Source organism: Anolis carolinensis, chromosome 5 (assembly GCF_035594765.1).
Source record: "Anolis carolinensis isolate JA03-04 chromosome 5, rAnoCar3.1.pri, whole genome shotgun sequence".
NCBI classification, from domain to species: domain Eukaryota; kingdom Metazoa; phylum Chordata; class Lepidosauria; order Squamata; family Dactyloidae; genus Anolis; species Anolis carolinensis.
The window spans coordinates 15982836-16001924 of record NC_085845.1 but is presented as its reverse complement, the minus strand read 5'-3'; the positions used below and the strand labels follow the sequence as shown (position 1 = coordinate 16001924).

The window sequence follows — 19089 nt, the reverse complement described above, 5'->3', positions numbered from 1 at the left end:
CCTCCGCGTCAAAAACCAATGAGGAAGGACGCCGCGTCGCCATGAGATCGCGCGCGCACAGTTGACGCCACCAACCCGGAAGTGGCTGTGGAAGCGGAGAAGGCGGGAGAATAGAGCCGAGCGAGGGGTCTGAGGGAGGGAGCGAGCGATGACGCCGGAGCGGTTGCCAGGACGGCGGCGCTGTCGAGCTATTATGGGATGCGGCGGAATGGCGCTGGGCGCGTGATTTTGAACAAACACGGAACCGGGAGAAGGGAGAGGAGAAGGGAGACACGGAGGAGAGGGAGCGGAGACGGGCCAAAGCGGGTGAGAGAGCGAGCGCGAGAGAGGGAGGGAGGGAGAGGCCCAGCCCGAGGGCTCAACGGCAGCTGAGGGCGAAGGAAGGCCTGGTGCTCGGAGGAGAAGCCTGACGGAAAACACGCCCTGGAGTGACAGGTGTCTGATATGAACTGGATGCTATGGCAGTGGCTGGACGCCAGGCCTGGGCAAACTTCAGACCCCCCTCCAGGTGTTTTGGACTCTAAGTCCCACAATTCCTAATATAATAATAATAATAGTTTATTTATATCCCGCTTCCATCTCCCCGAAGGGACTCGGGGCGGCGTACAAGGGTCAAACCCAGATATAAACAGTAACAATATAAAACACATCGAATGTACAGAGACATATGCAATTATAAAACAGACATTTACACATACGGTAAAATATCAAACTTAATAACATAATTAAAGCACAGGTTAAAATAGACTGAATAAAGTGCACTGTATACATTTCAAGCCTGAGGTAGGTGACAAAGTGCTAAAGATGAATGAGAAGACAACTTGGGAAGGGAATAAATCCTGTGACTATATCGAATTAAAGTGCATTCAATGAGGAAATGGTCACAGGAAGCAGGAAATTATCATGAAGATGGGCAGACCTTTTCCAAAGGCCTGTGTGAAGAGCCAGGTCTTCAAGCTCTTCCTAAAAATTGCCAGGGTAATAATCTCACTGGGGAGCGAGTTCCAGAGCCTGGGGCCACCACGGAGAAGGCCCTGTCTCTCTCAGCCTCAGGCCCCTTGCTTTTCCCCCTAAACAAGTCATGCCAGACTAATCTGATCTCTTTTTTTTGATAGAGTTACAAATTGGGTAAATGCAGATAATCATGGCCGGAATCACAGGGTTGTTGTGATTTTTCCGGGTTGTATGGCCATGTTCCAGAAGCATTCTCTCCTGACCTTTCGCCAATATCTGTGGCAGGCATCCTCAGAGGTTGTGAAGTATATTGGAAAAACTAAGCAAGGAAGGTTTATATATATCTGTGGAAGGTCCAGGGTCGGAGAACCTGGACATAGTATACTTTTTGAGAACACAGAAATGCTAGACCATTCTAGCAACCACCATGTCAGACTACACAGACAAGCCACTGAAATCCACAGGCATGTGGACAATTTCAGCAGAAAGAAGGATACCATGAAAATGAACAAAATCTGGCTATCATAGAATAGTAGAGTTGGAAGAGACCTCATGTCCGACCCCCTGCCAAGAAACATGAAATCGCAATTAAAGCACCCCCGACAGATGGCCATCCAGCCTCTGCTTAAAAGCCTCCAAAGAAGGAGCCTCTACCACAGTCCGGGAGAGAGAGTTCCACTGCCGAACAGCCCTCACAGTGAGGAAATTCTTCCTGATATTCAGGTGGAATCTCCTTTCCTGTAGTTTGAAGCCATTGTTCCACATCCTAGTCTGCAGGGCAGCAGAAAACAAGCTTGCTCCCTCCTCCCTATAACTTCCCTTCACGTATTTGTACATGGCTATCATGTCTCCTCTCAGCCTTCTCTTCTGCAGGCTAAACATGCCCAGCTCTTTAAGCCTCTCCTCATAGGGCTTGTTTTCCAGACCCTTAATGATTTTAGTTGTCCTCCTCTGGATGCTTTCCAGCTTGTCAACATCTCCCTTCAATTGCGGTGCCCAGAATTGGACACAGTATTCCAGGTGTGGCCTGACCAAGGCAGAATAGAGGGGTAGCATGACTTCCCTGGATCTAGATGCTATATCCCTATTTATGCAGGGCAGAATCCCGTTGGCTTTTTTAGCAGCCGCATCACATTGTAGTCTCATATTTAACTTGTTGTCCACGAGGACGCCAAAATCTTTTTCACACATACTGCTGCCGAGCCAGGCGTCCCCCATTCTGTATCTTTGCATTCCATTTTTTTTCTGTGAAATATCTTGCATTTTTCCCTGTTGAACTTCATTTTGTTAGTTTCGGCCCATCTCTCTAGTCTGTCAAGATCGTTTTGAATTCTGCTCCTGTCTTCTGGAGTTTTAGCTACCAATATTAAAAAACTTTAAAATCATGATAGTAAATAAAGAACAACACTCAGAAGACGGGAATTCCCGAGAAGAAACAATCAGGGGCAGCAACAAAGGGATTCCCCCAAGCAGGAAGCAGCCAGGCTTTGAAGCTGCAAGACCATTTTAATACTTGCATATTTGCATATTTTAAGTTGTATTGCAGTGCTTTTAGTTGTGCGCTGCTTTGAATCTCCGTATGGAGAAAAAAAGCGAGATAATAATAATAATAATAACTAATAAACTTTATTTATACCCTGCCACCATCTCCCAGAGGTACTCAGGGTAGCTTACAAGGTACTCAAATGTGCAAACACACAAAATACAAAAATTGCAGAAATGATAACATAAAACAATAACATAAACAAACAAAATAAAAATAATAATATTGCTGAGCCAGGTGATGAGGAAGGAGGTGGAGAAGGAAAGCATTATTCCTGCTGGCAGGAACAAAGAAGGTGGTTTTAACCGCCCTGCCACCTGTGACAAAACAATTGCTTTTCATTCTTCTGCTACTTTGCGTAGGCTTTTCTGAGCTGGAAGATGATAAGTAGAAATTACCTTAATAGTATAATGAGGATGGAGAATAGAAAGGCACAGAGGATCTTGTCTTCAAATCACTTGGGATAGTTGCATTTGATTGCAGTTGTAGTTTTAGTAGCTTTTCTCATATCTCAAAGCGTTTACTGATTCCTTTGGGAAACATTCCCCAGCCCGAAAGACATACAACAACCCCATTCCCCAATACTTGTAATGTAGAAACAACTTGTTCAGTTCTTCTAATAAAACAGAAATTTAACATCAGGTTTTACTAAAATCCCCCTTCTCTAAGAACATTTTAAGGTATATTGACATTTGAGGTTTTGATTTCAGAAATTGTTGTGTTAGTGTCTTGCATTATCATAATCTGACAGATACATGTGTTTAGTGCTATAATTCATATATTGATGTTCGGGAATTGCCATAAATAGTGGCATGTGACTTGATTAAGGAAAGATTTTGAAATAATTTGTCAGTATCATAAGAAAATAGACTGCATCATTATTTTGTTGGACACCTGTCTGTCAGAGGCAGTGCTTTGATTATAACAGTCACTAAGAATAATTTCAGGCTTCAGAACGAAACTGGTTCAGGCTTTACAGATTAGTGCCCAAAGAGGGTTGAATCATTTTTGGCTGTCCCTCTTTTAATTCACATTTTGTTTCCATTTGTCTTGTAGACAAATGTACAGAAAGAGAGAGAGTACAATTCACACATCCCATCATCTGAGATTAGTGCTGCCTAACTTAGTGCAGGAATAGGGGAAACTGATTATTTCTGATCAGTAGACAATCAGAAAGGAATCCCATCTTCTCTCACTGTGTCCAGATAAAAATAGGCAAGGCTTAGGAAAGGTTGGAAGCCCAGAAGGGACGCCTCATCCACAGTCTGGAAATTGCTTGTGCCTGGTATATGTTTGGCTTGTATAATAGTTTTTATTACAATAGCTTGGAATGCATATTTCCTAAAATCTCTCTGTATTCTCCGTTCAAAAACAAAACCTGCTACTTAATTAAAATACATTCATTCAAATTTTCATACAAATTCTGTGCAGATAAAAGTGCATTTGAATTTTGCAAGTTCCTTTGGAATCAGTAAAATTTATTTACAGCATTTATATTCCGCCCTTCTCACCCCGAAAGGGACTCAGGGCGGATCACATTACACGTATAGGCAAACATTCAATGCCTTTTAACATAGAACAAAGACAAGACAAATATAGGCTCCGAGCCGGCCTCGAACTCATGACCTCCTGGTCAGAGTGATTCATTGCAGTTAATTGCAGCTGGCTTGCTCTCCCGCCTGCGCCACAGCCCGGGCTAAAATGACATTATCTTCAGAATAAATTCATTGGAGAGGAACAGTATTGTTGAATAATGTATTTGCTGTTTGCTCAAGAAGTCATAGAGTCAGAACTGCATGGGCTATTCAATCCACTGTCCTTTCTGATATCGTTATCGTTGTTTATCTTGGTGGTTACAAGATATGTGGTTGGAAATTGTGTAAAATACATAGAAAAAATCCTTTTAAAATTTCTTTGCAAGCCTATTAAATTTAATTGTGTGTTAGTTGACACAAGACTGTTAGCTGAACTTGTGTTCCATTCAAATCATGTGAAAAGTTATCTGTTTTAAGTTTAATTGATTAAGTTTAATTGACTAGAAACTAATGGCAGCTAAATCCTGGAACCAGCACTGTATAATGGTACATGTCTATGTATGTGTGAAAATCAAACATAAGTACTTTCTCCTTTAGTTCTATGTGCTATAACATTTTCAAAGCTTTTGATGCTATAATTTATTTAGTGGGATTGTTACTGGGAATAGATTACACTCTACCTGTCTCTGTTATAAATATATTGTGTGGTTATCAGTAAATGCATATAGATTTCAGATTTGGTTTCCATTGCCTATTTAGCCACAGGATATAAAAATACAAAACTTCATTTAGCAAAAGTTGTTTTGCTAAATGTATTCGCAGACTAAAAGATTACCTCTCCTTCATTCTGTGTGTTACTATTACTTTTCCAAAATGCCTGATAAATTGTCCTCCATCCTAAATGTATCTAGTTCTTAAGGTACTGCAGAGCTTTGACTTTCATTGTTGTTGTTTAAGAAATTCACCTTCCAGTTTGTCCTGTCTGTAATAACTGCAGATGTTTTTCCTTTGCGCTTATGAGAGAAGTGAGATTGGCTTTTCCTTTGAAGGATGTTCCTTTTCTTGACTGTTTTGTAGCATTCAGGGGCATAGGCTGGAATATAAATGTGCAAAGGAATCTCTTAGTGCTGTAGAATAATTGATACTTAGTTTGGATTATGAGTGTGCAAAGGGATGTTTTAGCACTTTAGAGACAGAGAGCAGCATGCATCTGATTTTCAGTCTAGAAAGCTGATGCTGCCAACATCTCTCTTTCAGTCTCTTAAAGTGCTACAGGACCCCTTCCTTTGCTTTTGCTGTTTTGTGCCTTCAGTGTCGGCAAAGTGGGCAGGTTTTCTTCCTTGGGGAGTGGCTTCTGGGCTCAGTCCAGCCCGGAGGAAGGAGGTGGAGGTTGTTGCTGAGCTGGATTTGTGATGGTGATGACGGAGTGAAAATGGCGGATCTTTCGAAATATTATCCCGGCCTCTGACATACCAGAGGCTGGAGCTAAGCCTGGAGAAAACTCTGCCCGGTCAGCTTCTAACCCTGCTGGTGCCAGAAACCCTCCCTCTCCCCCTTGTTTCTCCCTCCAGCTTTCCAGCTATTCCGACCCTTGGAGCTGGAACTGAGCAAGCTTGGAAGGAAGGAAAGAATTCATGGCTGCTCCTGAAAAAGGGTAAGAGAGATGCACCGATGCCTGTGTCAGGTTGAGTTTGGGTCATCTGTCTTTAGATTCAGGTATTTCCAAAACACAGAGCCATCAAAGAGGGAGTATTTGTAACTGTTTGGGCTTGTCTTCTTCAGGCCAAGGTCTGGGTCAGATTGTTGTGGAGCTGTGTTAGTGTTGTTTTTGTTAGTTTTGGTGGTAAGGAAAGGGACAGACAGAAGTCAGAAGAACGAAGTAGAGCCACATTTTTTTTCTTGTCAGTTCTTAGTCTTTATTGGTAAATAAGGTATTAAAACTGAAGCATCCTTTTATTTGAGACACTGAAATACATATTTCTTACATTAAATATGCTTACATATCTGTACATGTTTGTCTCTTAAGAATTTTATGGTTCAAACTGATTGTTGTTACTGAGTGCCTTCAAGTCTTTTCCAACAAATGGTGAAACTTTCACAGCAAGATTTGTATGGATGGCTTTTGCTTTTACCTCCCTCTTAGGCTGAGAGAACGTGACTTGACCAAGTTGGCCAGTGGATTTGCATGGTTGAGTGGGGTTTCAAATCCTAGTCTCCAGATATGTAATCCTAATGATCAAGCCACCACATCTCTCTTCAGACTGCTTATGAAATTCTAATTTTAAAGGCAAATTACTTATTTACATTCATTGTTAATTAACACTTTCATTGTTGCAATGGGCATCAATAGCTTCACAGCATGCTTATTCATTAAAACTGTAAATAAGTGGGAGTTGGTGAATTTACCTTTGGGAGCTTTAGAAAGATCATTGCACCTAATGTAGAAAAGAAAGGAACTTGTAAAAAGTGTTTATGTGAGGAGGTATAAAAGAATATTGTTTGCAAGTGTAATCTTGATATGTGAATGAATTGCTGCCATTTGATATACATAACTAAAATTCCTAGCATTTTTGTGATAAATAGTAATTATGCATCATTTCCTGGAAACATATTTTTATTGAGGAGATATAGCTTAATGTTGTTCTCTCACGAAAATAGTAGAATGCTCCAAATAATATGACTTTATTGGCTTAAGGCATTTCAGCATTGGGTTCAAGATCTTGCACAATTTGGTAATATTGATTTTTCTACCTACTTCCTTTATACATAAAACCAAAAGTATCTGTGAGCCAATTCTCTCTGATAACTTATTTACAAAACATTTGCAAATAAGTTATTAAAACTGAAACAACAATATTTAATATAAGATATATGTACTGCAGTACATATATCTTATATTAAATATTCAGCCATATTCCTACTATGTATGTTAAAATAATTTTAATAAAAGATGTGTAAAGTTTAAATTTGGCTAAATATTACTGCAAGGTAGCTCTTCTTCAGTGCTGTATGTTCAGCTGATCCGAGGTACTGCAGACTATATTTCAAATGAAAGAACTGGCAGAACTACCTGGGTATTTATTACCCAAGAAAACCCTATGGAATTCAGCCATAAGTCAGTAGGTCACTTGTAGGTGTACACACAAACTTACTTACCTATGTAAAAAGGGTTGGAATCATGCGGCCTCCACAGCAGCTTCAATATTATTGCATTGGATTGTTCTATCTTTGCCTGTTACATACTGTTAAAATATTGCATTCCATGGGAAGTCTCTCATGTGTCTCCTTCTTGGACCCACTGTGATACTCATTGTCACTTTATAGTACTACTTTGTGTAAAGATCAGACACATTTTGATAATGATGTGAATTAATGTGCTAACGTCTGTCCTTTAAATATTTGGACTTCATCTGTCAGCATAGCCAGTAGTTTAAAACACTTGTAGGACAGCAGGTTGGGGAAAGCTGCTAAATTTGGCATGAAAATTGATCTTAACTGTAGTCCATATATTTATTCCATTACATTTAATTTAGCTCCATTTTTGCTTCCATCAAGAAAGCCGGAGCACTTCGTGCCCTTCCAGACAGGCCCTATATCCCAGGACCTCATCCCAGGTTTTCTGTTTATCTCAGATTATCTGGCAGTGAGGACTCATGTAATCCAGTATAAAGCAGAAAACCTGGGATCAGATCTTGGGATATAGGGCATGTCTGGAAGGTAGTTCCTTGCGTAGTAGGATCTAGCAGCATTAAATGAAAGGAAAACATTCCAACTGGTTCCAGGAATTGATAGAAAAGTGCCATTTTGCCTGAAAAATATAGTAACACATATTGCATCCTTTTGATACATTATGCAGTCTGGAGGAAACTACTCTCTTCCTAAATATTACGTGAAAAATGTTGACATAATAGAATATAGATATTTATCATATCACTCTTGTATGAGAATTTCTATAATAGCAGCCTTTCGTCCTCCAGTGACCTGACACTCGCCTGCTTGCATCCTGAGCTAGAAGTACTGAGATCAGCCAGACCTGCTTTAACTGAATATAAATTGACAAAATGCATGTGAGGAGTTTTTCTTTTGGAAGGATGATCAGGTCATATGGGAGCTCTGAAAGCACTATAATGTTGCGTTGGTATTTGAATTTCAGATTATGATGGAACCTGAAGTAGCACGTCATTCACTTTTGTTCTGTGAAGGTTTTTTGGTTTTTTTACAAGAAGGGCCAATGAAGAGCATGTAAAATGTCAGGTATATAAGGACCCATGATGCATTATCAAAATGCTAAATTCTTGGCTCAGGTGAGGATGCTTGAGGAATATTAGGTATTAATGTAATAATGTACAATCCTGGAAGTTTTATTTGTTTGTTTTTTGCTTCTGCTGGATTACACATTTTATTGCCTGTGTTTTATGACCCTCTTCAAATGACCAAGAAGGGGACTCCCCTCTGTCCGTATTGAAATCCCTCCAGGCCATCTTAGTTGACAACAGAAATAATAGCTGAGGAAAACATCATCACTTTTCTTCTCCAGTATGATTTTAACCTTTTTCGTTTGATGTAAAAACCACCGAAGCTTTAAAAGCTTGGTTGACGTATTTTGTGTATTTTCTTGGCTCAATAACATGATCGCTGATTTGTGTATTTTGTATTTTGTTATATTTTGCTCCATGGCCAGTACAGCTACAGTACTTTGTTTCTTGTATAGGATAAGTGGCTGGAAGTCAAGAATATTATTTACAACTCTTATGTGACAGTGACATAAAATGCAGGTCTAGGGAAACTGTCTGCTTGAGTGAAGATTATATTTGTACTTCCTCCATTGCTAATAGTACAGAACATTGGAAATATACTGAATAGAATTAGGACAGTGTTAAATTTTAAGAAATGTAGCCCACAGAAGAAATGGAGAATTGCTGTGTTCTATCTTAGAATTATTGTTGAATCAGTTTAGGTTCATACTTTCACACTGAATTTAAATACCCTTTTATTAGCACTAAGAGTCTGCCATCTGTTGTCAGTGGCAAACTGCCCTTTGCCAGTTGAAATCTAGCAATACCAATCTCTACAAATGAATCCTAGTAATTTGAGGGATTATGCTGGAATGTACTGTGTGCAACTTTGTAGCTGCCATTAGTTTTGTTTATTTGGTTATTCTTAGTTTGGTGATATAGATGAAATTTACCATCTATAAGATGTTTAAATGTAGTCAGTAGCTTATTGATAAGTGATCTATGTAATCATATTTTTAAAAAATTCAAAATATAGAAGTATTGTTTTAAAATACTATTTTATTGAATTGAAAATGAATTTTTGAAATGATAATCTTCAATGCCATAAACTTTACTATGACTGTTTTTAATAGCTGTGATTTAATAGCAAGTGATTTATCTCCTGTCTACTTAGAATAGTGTTTTGGAAGCTAATGATTTTTTTTTTCAATTAACTGGTTGAGCTAATATTTTCAAAGCATTAATTGCACCAAAGCAAAGCATTAATTGCATCAGAACAATAAAACATATTTTATTTATATACAGAATTGATATGCAATAATTATTTATAAACACATTTGTATAACTGAGTGGTTCATGGAAAAGTACTTTCCCCCCAAACCAGCCTAATATTGTTAAAAATGTTTTTAAAATCCTGAAATAGGATTTTAAAAACATTGGCTTTAAAAAAAGTGGTTCTGTTTCCTCCATGCTGTGTACATTTTTGGCAGCTGTCCCTGTCTCTTCCTCCTTTCTTTGTGTATAACATTTGTTTTCTGTCTCCTGCATCATGTCCACATCTTATCAGTTTCTTTTCACTACTGCATTCTGCATATTTATATTTTTTAGGCATCTGCAGCTCAAGTAGTTTCAGAAAAATAGAGTTGTCCAACTTCCTGTAGCATTTAAAGGGCAAATATTTGTCAGATCAGTTTTAGGTAATCTGTCTCTTGTTTTGTCCAGTTCCTTCACACACACATATATTTAAAACACTAGTGTAGTGATAGCTGTTTTGAACTATGACAGATTGCATTTTGTATCACCTTGACACTGAGTTTGAGGGCCAGAAGTACATGGGCTCACTCAGAACAGTCTTTGGATCTGTGACAAGAGGAAGGGAAAACTTAAATCACCATAGTTATTTCAGTACAAGCAGTGTCTTCTGTATTTTGTGGAGTGGGGAACAGTGTTATTTTCAACTCATAATCATGGGAAATCCGCTCCCTCCTATTTGTGCCTCATGGATGAATAAACTCTGCTTATCTGTGGTCTGTTCTGGTTATTAGTCCTAAAGTGGTATAAACAGAGCCATAAAGAAGCTTTGTAATGAACAAAACCTTCAGTATTTCATTAGTGCATTAGAATAAACGGACTGCTATTTCTAATGTGCTAATCCTTTAATTATGCATGGGAATTTTACATGAATGGCCTTGCTGTGGTCTATTTAGGCACCTACGCAGTTTTGAAGAGCTATGTTCTTCTCTCATCTCCAGCATTAGTTTTTTACATAAAGATGCTGGTGAATTAGGGCAAAACGAGAAGAGACAAGGCCCATCGTCTCAACTCCTCTTGATGTAACAAAAATTGCATTTCTAGTACACAATGATTTACACCAGACAATCTTCTGACATCTTTATGCCTTGCCGCCCTATATGAGAGCCATGCGTGAGTTAGGGCCTTTTACCCTATCACTCAAGACCTGGCTCTTTACTAGAGCTTTTAATCTATGTTAATTTTATTAATATTTGTATGTACGTATTTTTATCCTTTACAATTTTATCTTGTAAATCGCCTAGAGCATCATGGATGGAGGGCGATTAATAAGTAATTAAATGATGATGATGATGATGATTTATGCTGACTTGACCCTAACATTCTATGCTAGTAATTTCCAAACAGTGTGCTAAGATAAGCTAATGTGATGCAAACAGTTTGCTACTGTGAAAAAAAATCATAGATTAGCAAACATAAAGGTTATCAAAGTATCCTATCTCTGTGTAATTAAACTTTTGGTTGGGGACATAATTTTGTTGCATGCCTACATTAGGTGAGTTTGCGAAACAATTCCTTTCTCTTAGTGGAGGCTGCCTTTTGTGCCTCTATATGAGTCTCTTTTTAAGACATTCCTCTCTGTAGTCAGTCATCAAATGTACCCCGCTCATGATGCATGCAGAAAAGAAGGTAGTTAAGTCCTTCAGAAGGCTAGTAATTTTTTATAAATGTTATAAAAATAATTATTTTAGGTGTAAGAGTAAGAGTCTATATCGAATAATTGGGTTGTTCTTTTGATTTTCTACAGCTATTTTCAATAGAAAAATAATATTACCAGTTGCTTCAACATCGCTGTCCCCAGTTTGTTCTTAAATAGTTAATTAAAGTGGCATGTTAACGTTGTCAGCTACTGTAGTTTGTACCTCCATACTGTGTTCTTGTAGTAGCTGGTGAAATAATTTATTTCTTCCTGTAATGGGATATTTCTTGACACAACTATATGCTCTTGAAAATTTGCTGTGGTGAGGGGCTTTGAAATTCAATTTTGTGAAAGGGGTGTTCCACACATACTATGAATATGCACAACTCAGGTAGCAAGAAGAATCCTCAGGCTGTAACATTTGTTGTCAATGTTCATGGCTGGATTTATAAAGAGAAGCGTTCTGTCACTTATGACATTTCCTCATCTTCTTTTGTCTGAACAGATGGTGCTGTACTATGATGCTACTGGAGGTGGTCTGATGTGGAACATAATTTAAAAGGATTTCAGGTACTGAGAGTACATACAACTGTTATTTTTCTGTATTTCAGAATTTCATGCGTCATAGTAACAGCTGCAAAGGCCAGATAGTGTCTAATCTAGAGTTACTTGTACTAAATATTTCCTGAAATGCTCCCCAGTAAGTGCGAAAACACCGAATATTATGTTCTCCCTAAATCTCATAATTAGTTATTTCTACTTGCTTGTACAAACTCCTGACATCTTTTATGATCATTTACTGCTGTTAATTTTCATTACAATACCAATGTTGGTATAAGAGGGCACCTTGGGCTTTGCGAATGAGATATATCCTATAGGGACTTTATATCAACTGCTCCACCACCGCTTTGTACAAAAGGCTTTTTAAAAAGCTCTGATGGTATTTGTAGAGGGAGTTTCTGAGAAGGAATGTTCTTATGTTCAGGTGCAATGTGATCTCTTTTTCAGTTTTCACACTATAGTTTAGATATAAGGATACTGCCTTGAAGTTCCATTAAATGTTATATCTCTGACAGACATGAATCACAATGCAATCTGGATGCAAAGGAGGTGACATCATTCTATGAAATTTGAATCAGGGGCTTCTTGATTTGTCCCTTTGTTACTTACCCATGATATGGTGGCTGATCTCATGTCTTCAGTATTCTCAATGAAAGTCCTTATTAGTCATCCATAGTACTGAGTTTGGGGGCACCTTTTGTAGCTGTAATTGCTCTGTATATATATTCAGTTATACGCTGTTCTACCATGATACGCATGACTCTCATTTACATACTATTTTGGAGCATAAAACCAGAATTTCATTTGAATTGACATTGCAGTGAATCATCTGTGGCCTGCCACCAACACTAACAACATGGAGGTGGTATCGGCAGAAGTTAACAGCTTGCTCCCAGAAGAAATCATGGACACGGGTATAACCCCAGAAGATGATGAGAACATTGAGGCTGTAATTGTGGGCGAGAGTATTCCTATGGAAATGGAACTGGAAGGAGTGACAAATGTAACCTTAGTTGGTGATTCTACTACAGCTGCTACATCATCCCTTGCGACCGAGATTGTCACAGTGCCCAGCAACTGTGTGAGCCTTGTCACTGGCAATGCTCCTGTTGCAAAAACAGAAACGGGTGTGAGTGTACAACCTCCCTTTCAAAGTGGTCTCCAAAAACTGGGTACACAGACACCTGTCACTATATCAGCCAATCAGATCATTTTAAACAAGGCAACGGACTTAACAATTAGCAAACAGACTATAAAACAGGAAGGACAAAAGCTCATTGTAACAACTTTGGGGAAGCCTGGACAGCCAATTGTTCTCACTCTGCCCCACAGCCAGCTCTCACAGTCTCAAAAAGCTACATCACAGGTGCAAACAAGCGACTCAAAGGTCTCTGCACAGCAATTCAAAGTGGTAACAATTGCAGGACGGGCAGAGGTGCAGCCTGTCCTTGGCATGTCAGCTTTGACTCCAGGGAGCCAGATAGTAAATGCTACCACCCAGTCCTCTGTATTGCAGACACAACAGCTTAAAGCAGTGCAGGTAAGGAAAAGTTATGCTAATATCTGCTTTGTGATAAAATTGTTCTCTTAATGGGAGTTTCCTTTTGTTGTACTTGGAACAAGGTCAGGCAGGTAAGAGGCCACTGAATATCAAGAAGATATAAAGTTGGGTTCAAATCAGGATAATGGGTTATTCTAAATAAACTAGCTGTGCCCGGCCACGCGTTGCTGTGGCTAGGACTTTATTTTTCTTTTCTTTTTGTTGTATGAACGTAGAGGCGTGGATGAGAGGTTGTGCTGTCAATTTTTGAGATTGTGGGGCATTTAGTTTAGTTGTTTTGTCCGGTGCCGTGATTCCATTACCCTTTTATATATATAGATTTGGTACATCAAGGCACCTTTCCTCTTATTCACTTCTATGAATGCAATGATGTGCTGAGAGTGTTCTCTGCATCTCTCTTTAAACGATGTACATGTAGAGATGTCAAGAGAAGGCTTGACATAGAGGCCTGCTTGGTGTTGATGCTGATTTTATGTCATAAAATTAAGACTATTTTATTTACTCAAAGCTTTGAACTTTGTTTTATGTTCTTGGATTATTGGTGCAGATCTTATACAAACTGAGCATCTCCTATCCAAAATCTGAAATACTCCAGAATTGTCCACATTGGTGGCTGAAAGAGTGATGTGTTTGCTTTCAAGTGGTTCAGAGTACACAAACTTTGTTCTAATTATTTAAAATTTCACTTTGTCACAGTGGAAACAAAATTCAGTTTGTTTTTATTATTAAAAATAATGTGTATAAATTGTTTTTAAGCTATGCACATAAAGTGTATATGAATATTAATGAAATCCATATTTAGACTTTGGGCTCATCTCCAGTATATCTCCTTATGTATGTATATGTAAATACAAATTTTCCAAAATGTGAAAAATCCAAAAACGCCAAGCATTTCATGTAGGTGATGGTCAGCCTATACTGATGGTTTTTATAACTTGCAGTTTAATTGTTTAGGTTCTTTTATTGAATTGTTTTGTTGATTATGTTATGTTCTGAGATGTGCTGTTAGATTGGGTTAGGCACATAACAAATAAATAGGTAACACCAGGACTGAGTTCAATTATGTCTCCCAAAAATCATGAAAAGATCAGCATCACTTGTGATAACTAGAAATGATTTGGAACTGTGTTCAGATTTGTTGGTTGGGATGCAGTGCAGAATGAGACTAGTAGTTATTGGAAAGGGAAGCTGAAAACAATTAGGAAGGAATATATTTAAATGTAAGATACATGCGTAGGTGTAGTTGTCATGGTGATAGACATTTGCCCACCATTTTAAATATTGTGGTGGGTTTTGCCAGCACAACAATATAGAAGTAGCTGCATTTTTAAACAGCGGATAGGATAATTCTCCCCAAACTGTTGGATTAGTGGATGCTATTTCAAACATAAATGGCTAGATTTGTATTTTGGCTCCCCTAGTGGTGCTCTGCTGTTCATATCACATCAAAAATAGCTGTGAACTTAAATCACCCCCTTCATTCTAAGACACAATAAAACTTGACAGGTGTAGAACAGTTTGTAATGTATGTTTACTATTTTGATCACATGAATTCAGGAATGCCACATTGATTTCTATACATTTCCCTTTGTTTCTGTTTTTTCCCCTTCCTCCATTTTCTCAAACTCGAATTGCAAAATTATACCCAATCTAAAGAGGGATTCAGTATCGGTGCTCAAGAAAAAAATTTGTAAAAGAATGACTTGGTTGTTGGATTTTTCTTTCTTTCAGATTGCTAAGAAAACTAGGACACCAACCTCAGCCCCAGTAATAACAAAGTTGATCTTCACAAAACCCATCAATAGCAAAGCAGTTACAGGACAGACAACCCAAGTGTCACCTATCATTGCAGGTTTTTATATATATTTATATATTCTTGCATGGTGCTGTTTTTCAAGGGTGTGAATGTCAGTTGAGTTAGAGATGTGGCTGGATAGTCCTGGGGGGTTTTCAAGAGCACTATTCCTTCCCATCACTGCTTTCCAAATCCCTATGAATAAGCTCCTCTTGAGTTCCAGAGTGAAATTTGATGTGCTAAGGGCCAATTGATAACCCCAATCTTGTATATTTGCAGATGTACTTTCAGTGAAAATAGGACGGGGAACAAGGAGGAAAATGGAGCAGTAAGAGTCACCCAGTATTGCCTACAAAGTGTTATCTTAACTTGTATAGTGTCAGGATGCAGCAGCATGGTGAGAAGCTTTGAATTCATGGCTGATTAGGCAGTTTAGGTTTGGGAAGATGGTATCTTAATGGTTACTACTAGGCTGAAGTAGAAAGTCCAAGACATGTCTGTTAAGTTACACAAGAGAAGAGAATAGTCAATTGATAGGCTGTTTACCATTCCTGCCTTGTAAGTTAGGTTGGAAAGATGATAGCCACTCTAACAATAATGTCTCTCTTGACGTTTTCCTTTCAGGTAGAGTTCTTTCTCACACTACTCCAGGAACACCCCCAAAGACTGTAACTATTTCAGAAAGTGGAGTTATTGGGACTTCTATAAGCTCTGCTATACAGCAGGCACCAAACAAGATAGCAATTTCTCCCTTGAAATCCCCCAACAAGGTAAACTGTATTTTTCCTTCTGTGTTAATGAATAATGCAAAATTATATATATTTTTCATACACACCTATACTAATTCCAGTATTGGTCTGAAATGATTGCAACTGAGAAACATATACCATGATGCTAACTTCTGCTTAGTGTGTTACAGCAAAAGCAATTATCTCTGGCACCTTAAAGATTAAAATCATCTCATTTTTGGTCAAAGTTAGAATGAGTCTATTTGGACTTAAAACCAACTCACTGGACTGGCAAAAAACCCTAGAGTAGAATAGGGAAGGATGGTTTCCTAGTGCAGATAAATCCTGTTGCTTAAAGTGCTGTAACTTACAATATAGATATACAGTACAATAATTAATTAGAATTTATTGGAATTGATAAACCCTTTTAATTCAGACACTGAATGAACATGGGAAACTGCTCATGTTATTCATTGTACTTGCTGTGGCCAACTTCATTGCTTTCTACATCAATCTTTAGATGGCTTTAGTATATTTAGTATTTAGCAGTTTTAATATTAAATTCTAGCCCACCAAAATCCCGAAGACATATGCACTGTGCCTTTCCATGTTTGTCAGTATGGTGTAACTGTTACTTTAAATTATAAAGGGTCTGGAGAACAAGCCCTATGAGGAGTGACTTAAAGAACAGGACATGTTTAGCTTGGAGAAGAGAAGGCTGAGAGGAGACATGATGACTATGTTTAAATGTATGAGGGGAAGTCATAGTGGGGAGGGAGCAAGATTGGAACAATGGCTTCAAATTACAGGAAAGGAGATTTCACCTAAACATTAGGAAGAACTTCCTCACTGTGAGAGAAAGCTGTTCAGCAGTGGAACTCTCTGCCCCGGAGTGTGATGGGGCTCCTTCTTTGGAGGTTTTTAAGCAGAGGCTGGTTGGCCATCTGTTGGGGATACTTTGAATGCAATTTTCCTGCTTCTTGGTAGAGGGTTGGACTGGATGGCCTTCGAGGTCTCTTCCAACTCTATGATTCTGTAATTAAATTCACCTTAGATTATCAGGTTAATTTACAGAGAAATGTTGAATGTTACTGTTTATGAGAAGCAAATGGACTTAATGTTCTTGTAACTGCTCCTCTTTAGAGAGTCATAGGTACCACTTCACTTTCTTCAAAATGTTTCAAATCAGCACTTCTGCTTTTGTGGTCTTTCCTTCTTATTTTGTCTTCAGTCTTGCCCTGACAGCACCAAAAGCACTAAAGGTCATTTTGTGTACTTGTCTGATGTATACATTCTGAACTTGAATGAGTTGTATTTGTGTGGATCTGTCTTTCACAAAGTGTTTTAACTGAGGTCTTCAATTTTTGTTAAGCAGCTAACAGTGGTGTCAGTCGCCTCACAACCTCCAAGCTCCCCACAGAAAACAGTCGGTGTCCCACTAAACGTTGCCTTGGGGCAGCAGATTCTGGCAGTGCAGCATTCAACACCATCTTCTCCAGGAAAAGCTGTAGCAAACAGTACAACTGCTCAGGTGTGCACTGATATAACTTGGTCCGAGAGCCTCTCTTTTGGCTTGTGTCTTGTTACAGATATTGTTGAAAGCCTTATTCCTGCTTTTATTTTGAAATACTCAAATGAAATACAGCTGAGAAAACAGTTAATCGCAAACTTAGAGAGCATTGGTTTTGTTATTTCCAAAATAATATGTATATTGGCTATATAATGTATTTTCTTGCCTAGTAATATGATTATAATGTATTTCATAATGAAAGACAGGCAGATAGAAGCATATATGTCATATATCTGTACTTTAATCTGAAGTGTGAAGGTAAATAATACCAGCTCCATTGGAAATATTTATTTTCCAACAATAAAAATTTAAAATACATTTCTATAACAGAACTTTATTGTTCTTCAACAGGCTGTGAAATCTGCAGTACAAACCCTGACTGTAGGTGGAGTGAGCACGTCTCAGTTTAAGACCATCATTCCCTTGGCAACAGCACCCAACGTCCAGCAGATTCAGGTACCTGGAAGCAAATTTCATTACGTCCGACTTGTAACTGCCACAACAGCCAGCAGCTCTGCACAACCAGCCACTCAGAACCCCAGCACCAGCACAGCACCTCTTCAGCAAGGTAAGTAGCATAGTTAATTGAATAGTAGTGCCCTTAATTAAACCAAACAGTAACCCTCAATGTATTTAAGAAGTTCAAATACTAATGTTTCAAATAATATCAGCTAATGTTTCATGAAAACGTATTAATCTGTGAGTAGTTATACTACGGCCTGTAGTTTTTTCCAAAGAAAAGTTTGTACCAAACCTACCTATATGCCTTGTTCAGTTGTCAAATAATCAGTTTAAGACTGTGACTTGTATGCTTTACACTTAATTTTACAAAGCACAACGAATTTCTGTAAGAGGTGGTTTCTAAGTGCAATCTGATTGTTGTGTTGTCTGTTGTTCCATTCGATGTGACTCAAAATCCAGTTTTTAGTCCTAGTTAGGCTAGATTCACTGATCAATTTATGAAAAAACAGTAAGTGGAACACTCATGTAAGATCCATTAGTTCATTGATTTAGGATTAACTGTTGTACATGATGTTTTCCCTATATACAAAATTCTGAGACATCTTTTGTTTGTATGTATATAATTTTAAACTGATGTGATGATGAAAAGTATGACGAGCTTTTATAATAGTACTGAAGCCCAATCAATGCTTGATTGTTCGCAAATACACAGTTGATGAATAGAAGACTAAAGTGCATCTCTTGACTTCATTCAGCCACTAATGTTGTCTTTGAGTCCAGTTTTAAAGGCTTTTTGCATGTTTCATGTCTTGGTGTTTTCACACTCCTACTAATTTTTATGTGGCCGTGACACTGTTTTGACTGTTCTCACTGTTAAGAGAATTAATGGTTGAATAATAGAAACAGAACAAAGATTTTTTTTGCCATACAGTGTGCTTCTCCTTAGGGTTTTATCCACTTCATTCCTCACTGTGTTCAAAACAATAGCAAAAAGCCCTTTTTCCCTCTTCTCAGCAGTATAAAAATAAAACTTTTTTGTCCTTGACAAGAAATGGTGTCTCAAGAGGTACAACAATCTTTGTTGTAATAAGAAATGTATGGTGTTGCTTGGAAACCTCTCAATAAAAATTATTTTTTTAAAAAGAGGTACAACCTTTTGCAAAATACTGAGAATTAAATTTAATTAAAATGCATG

The 19089-nt window shown here is 38.2% G+C and overlaps 1 protein-coding gene across 4 annotated transcripts in view; it reads left to right on the top strand.

Annotated features, from left to right (window-relative positions):
* Nucleotides 1-75: 75 nt before the first annotated feature.
* Nucleotides 76-19089, top strand: part of lin54 (lin-54 DREAM MuvB core complex component) — a 35932-nt gene continuing 16918 nt past the window's right edge. For 2 of the 4 annotated variants that reach the window (XM_062981569.1, XM_062981567.1), the window contains exons 1-7: nucleotides 76-306; nucleotides 11723-11787; nucleotides 12600-13318; nucleotides 15071-15191; nucleotides 15759-15904; nucleotides 17235-17393; nucleotides 17784-18000. In XM_062981569.1, the coding sequence (XP_062837639.1) occupies nucleotides 12635-13318; nucleotides 15071-15191; nucleotides 15759-15904; nucleotides 17235-17393; nucleotides 17784-18000 (1327 nt within the window). In that variant the 5' untranslated portion in view covers nucleotides 76-306; nucleotides 11723-11787; nucleotides 12600-12634. Of the gene's footprint in view, nucleotides 307-5603; nucleotides 5687-11722; nucleotides 11788-12599; nucleotides 13319-15070; nucleotides 15192-15758; nucleotides 15905-17234; nucleotides 17394-17783; nucleotides 18001-19089 lie in introns of all 4 variants that reach the window. The other 2 variants (XM_062981568.1, XM_062981570.1) reach the window with 2 other exon arrangements.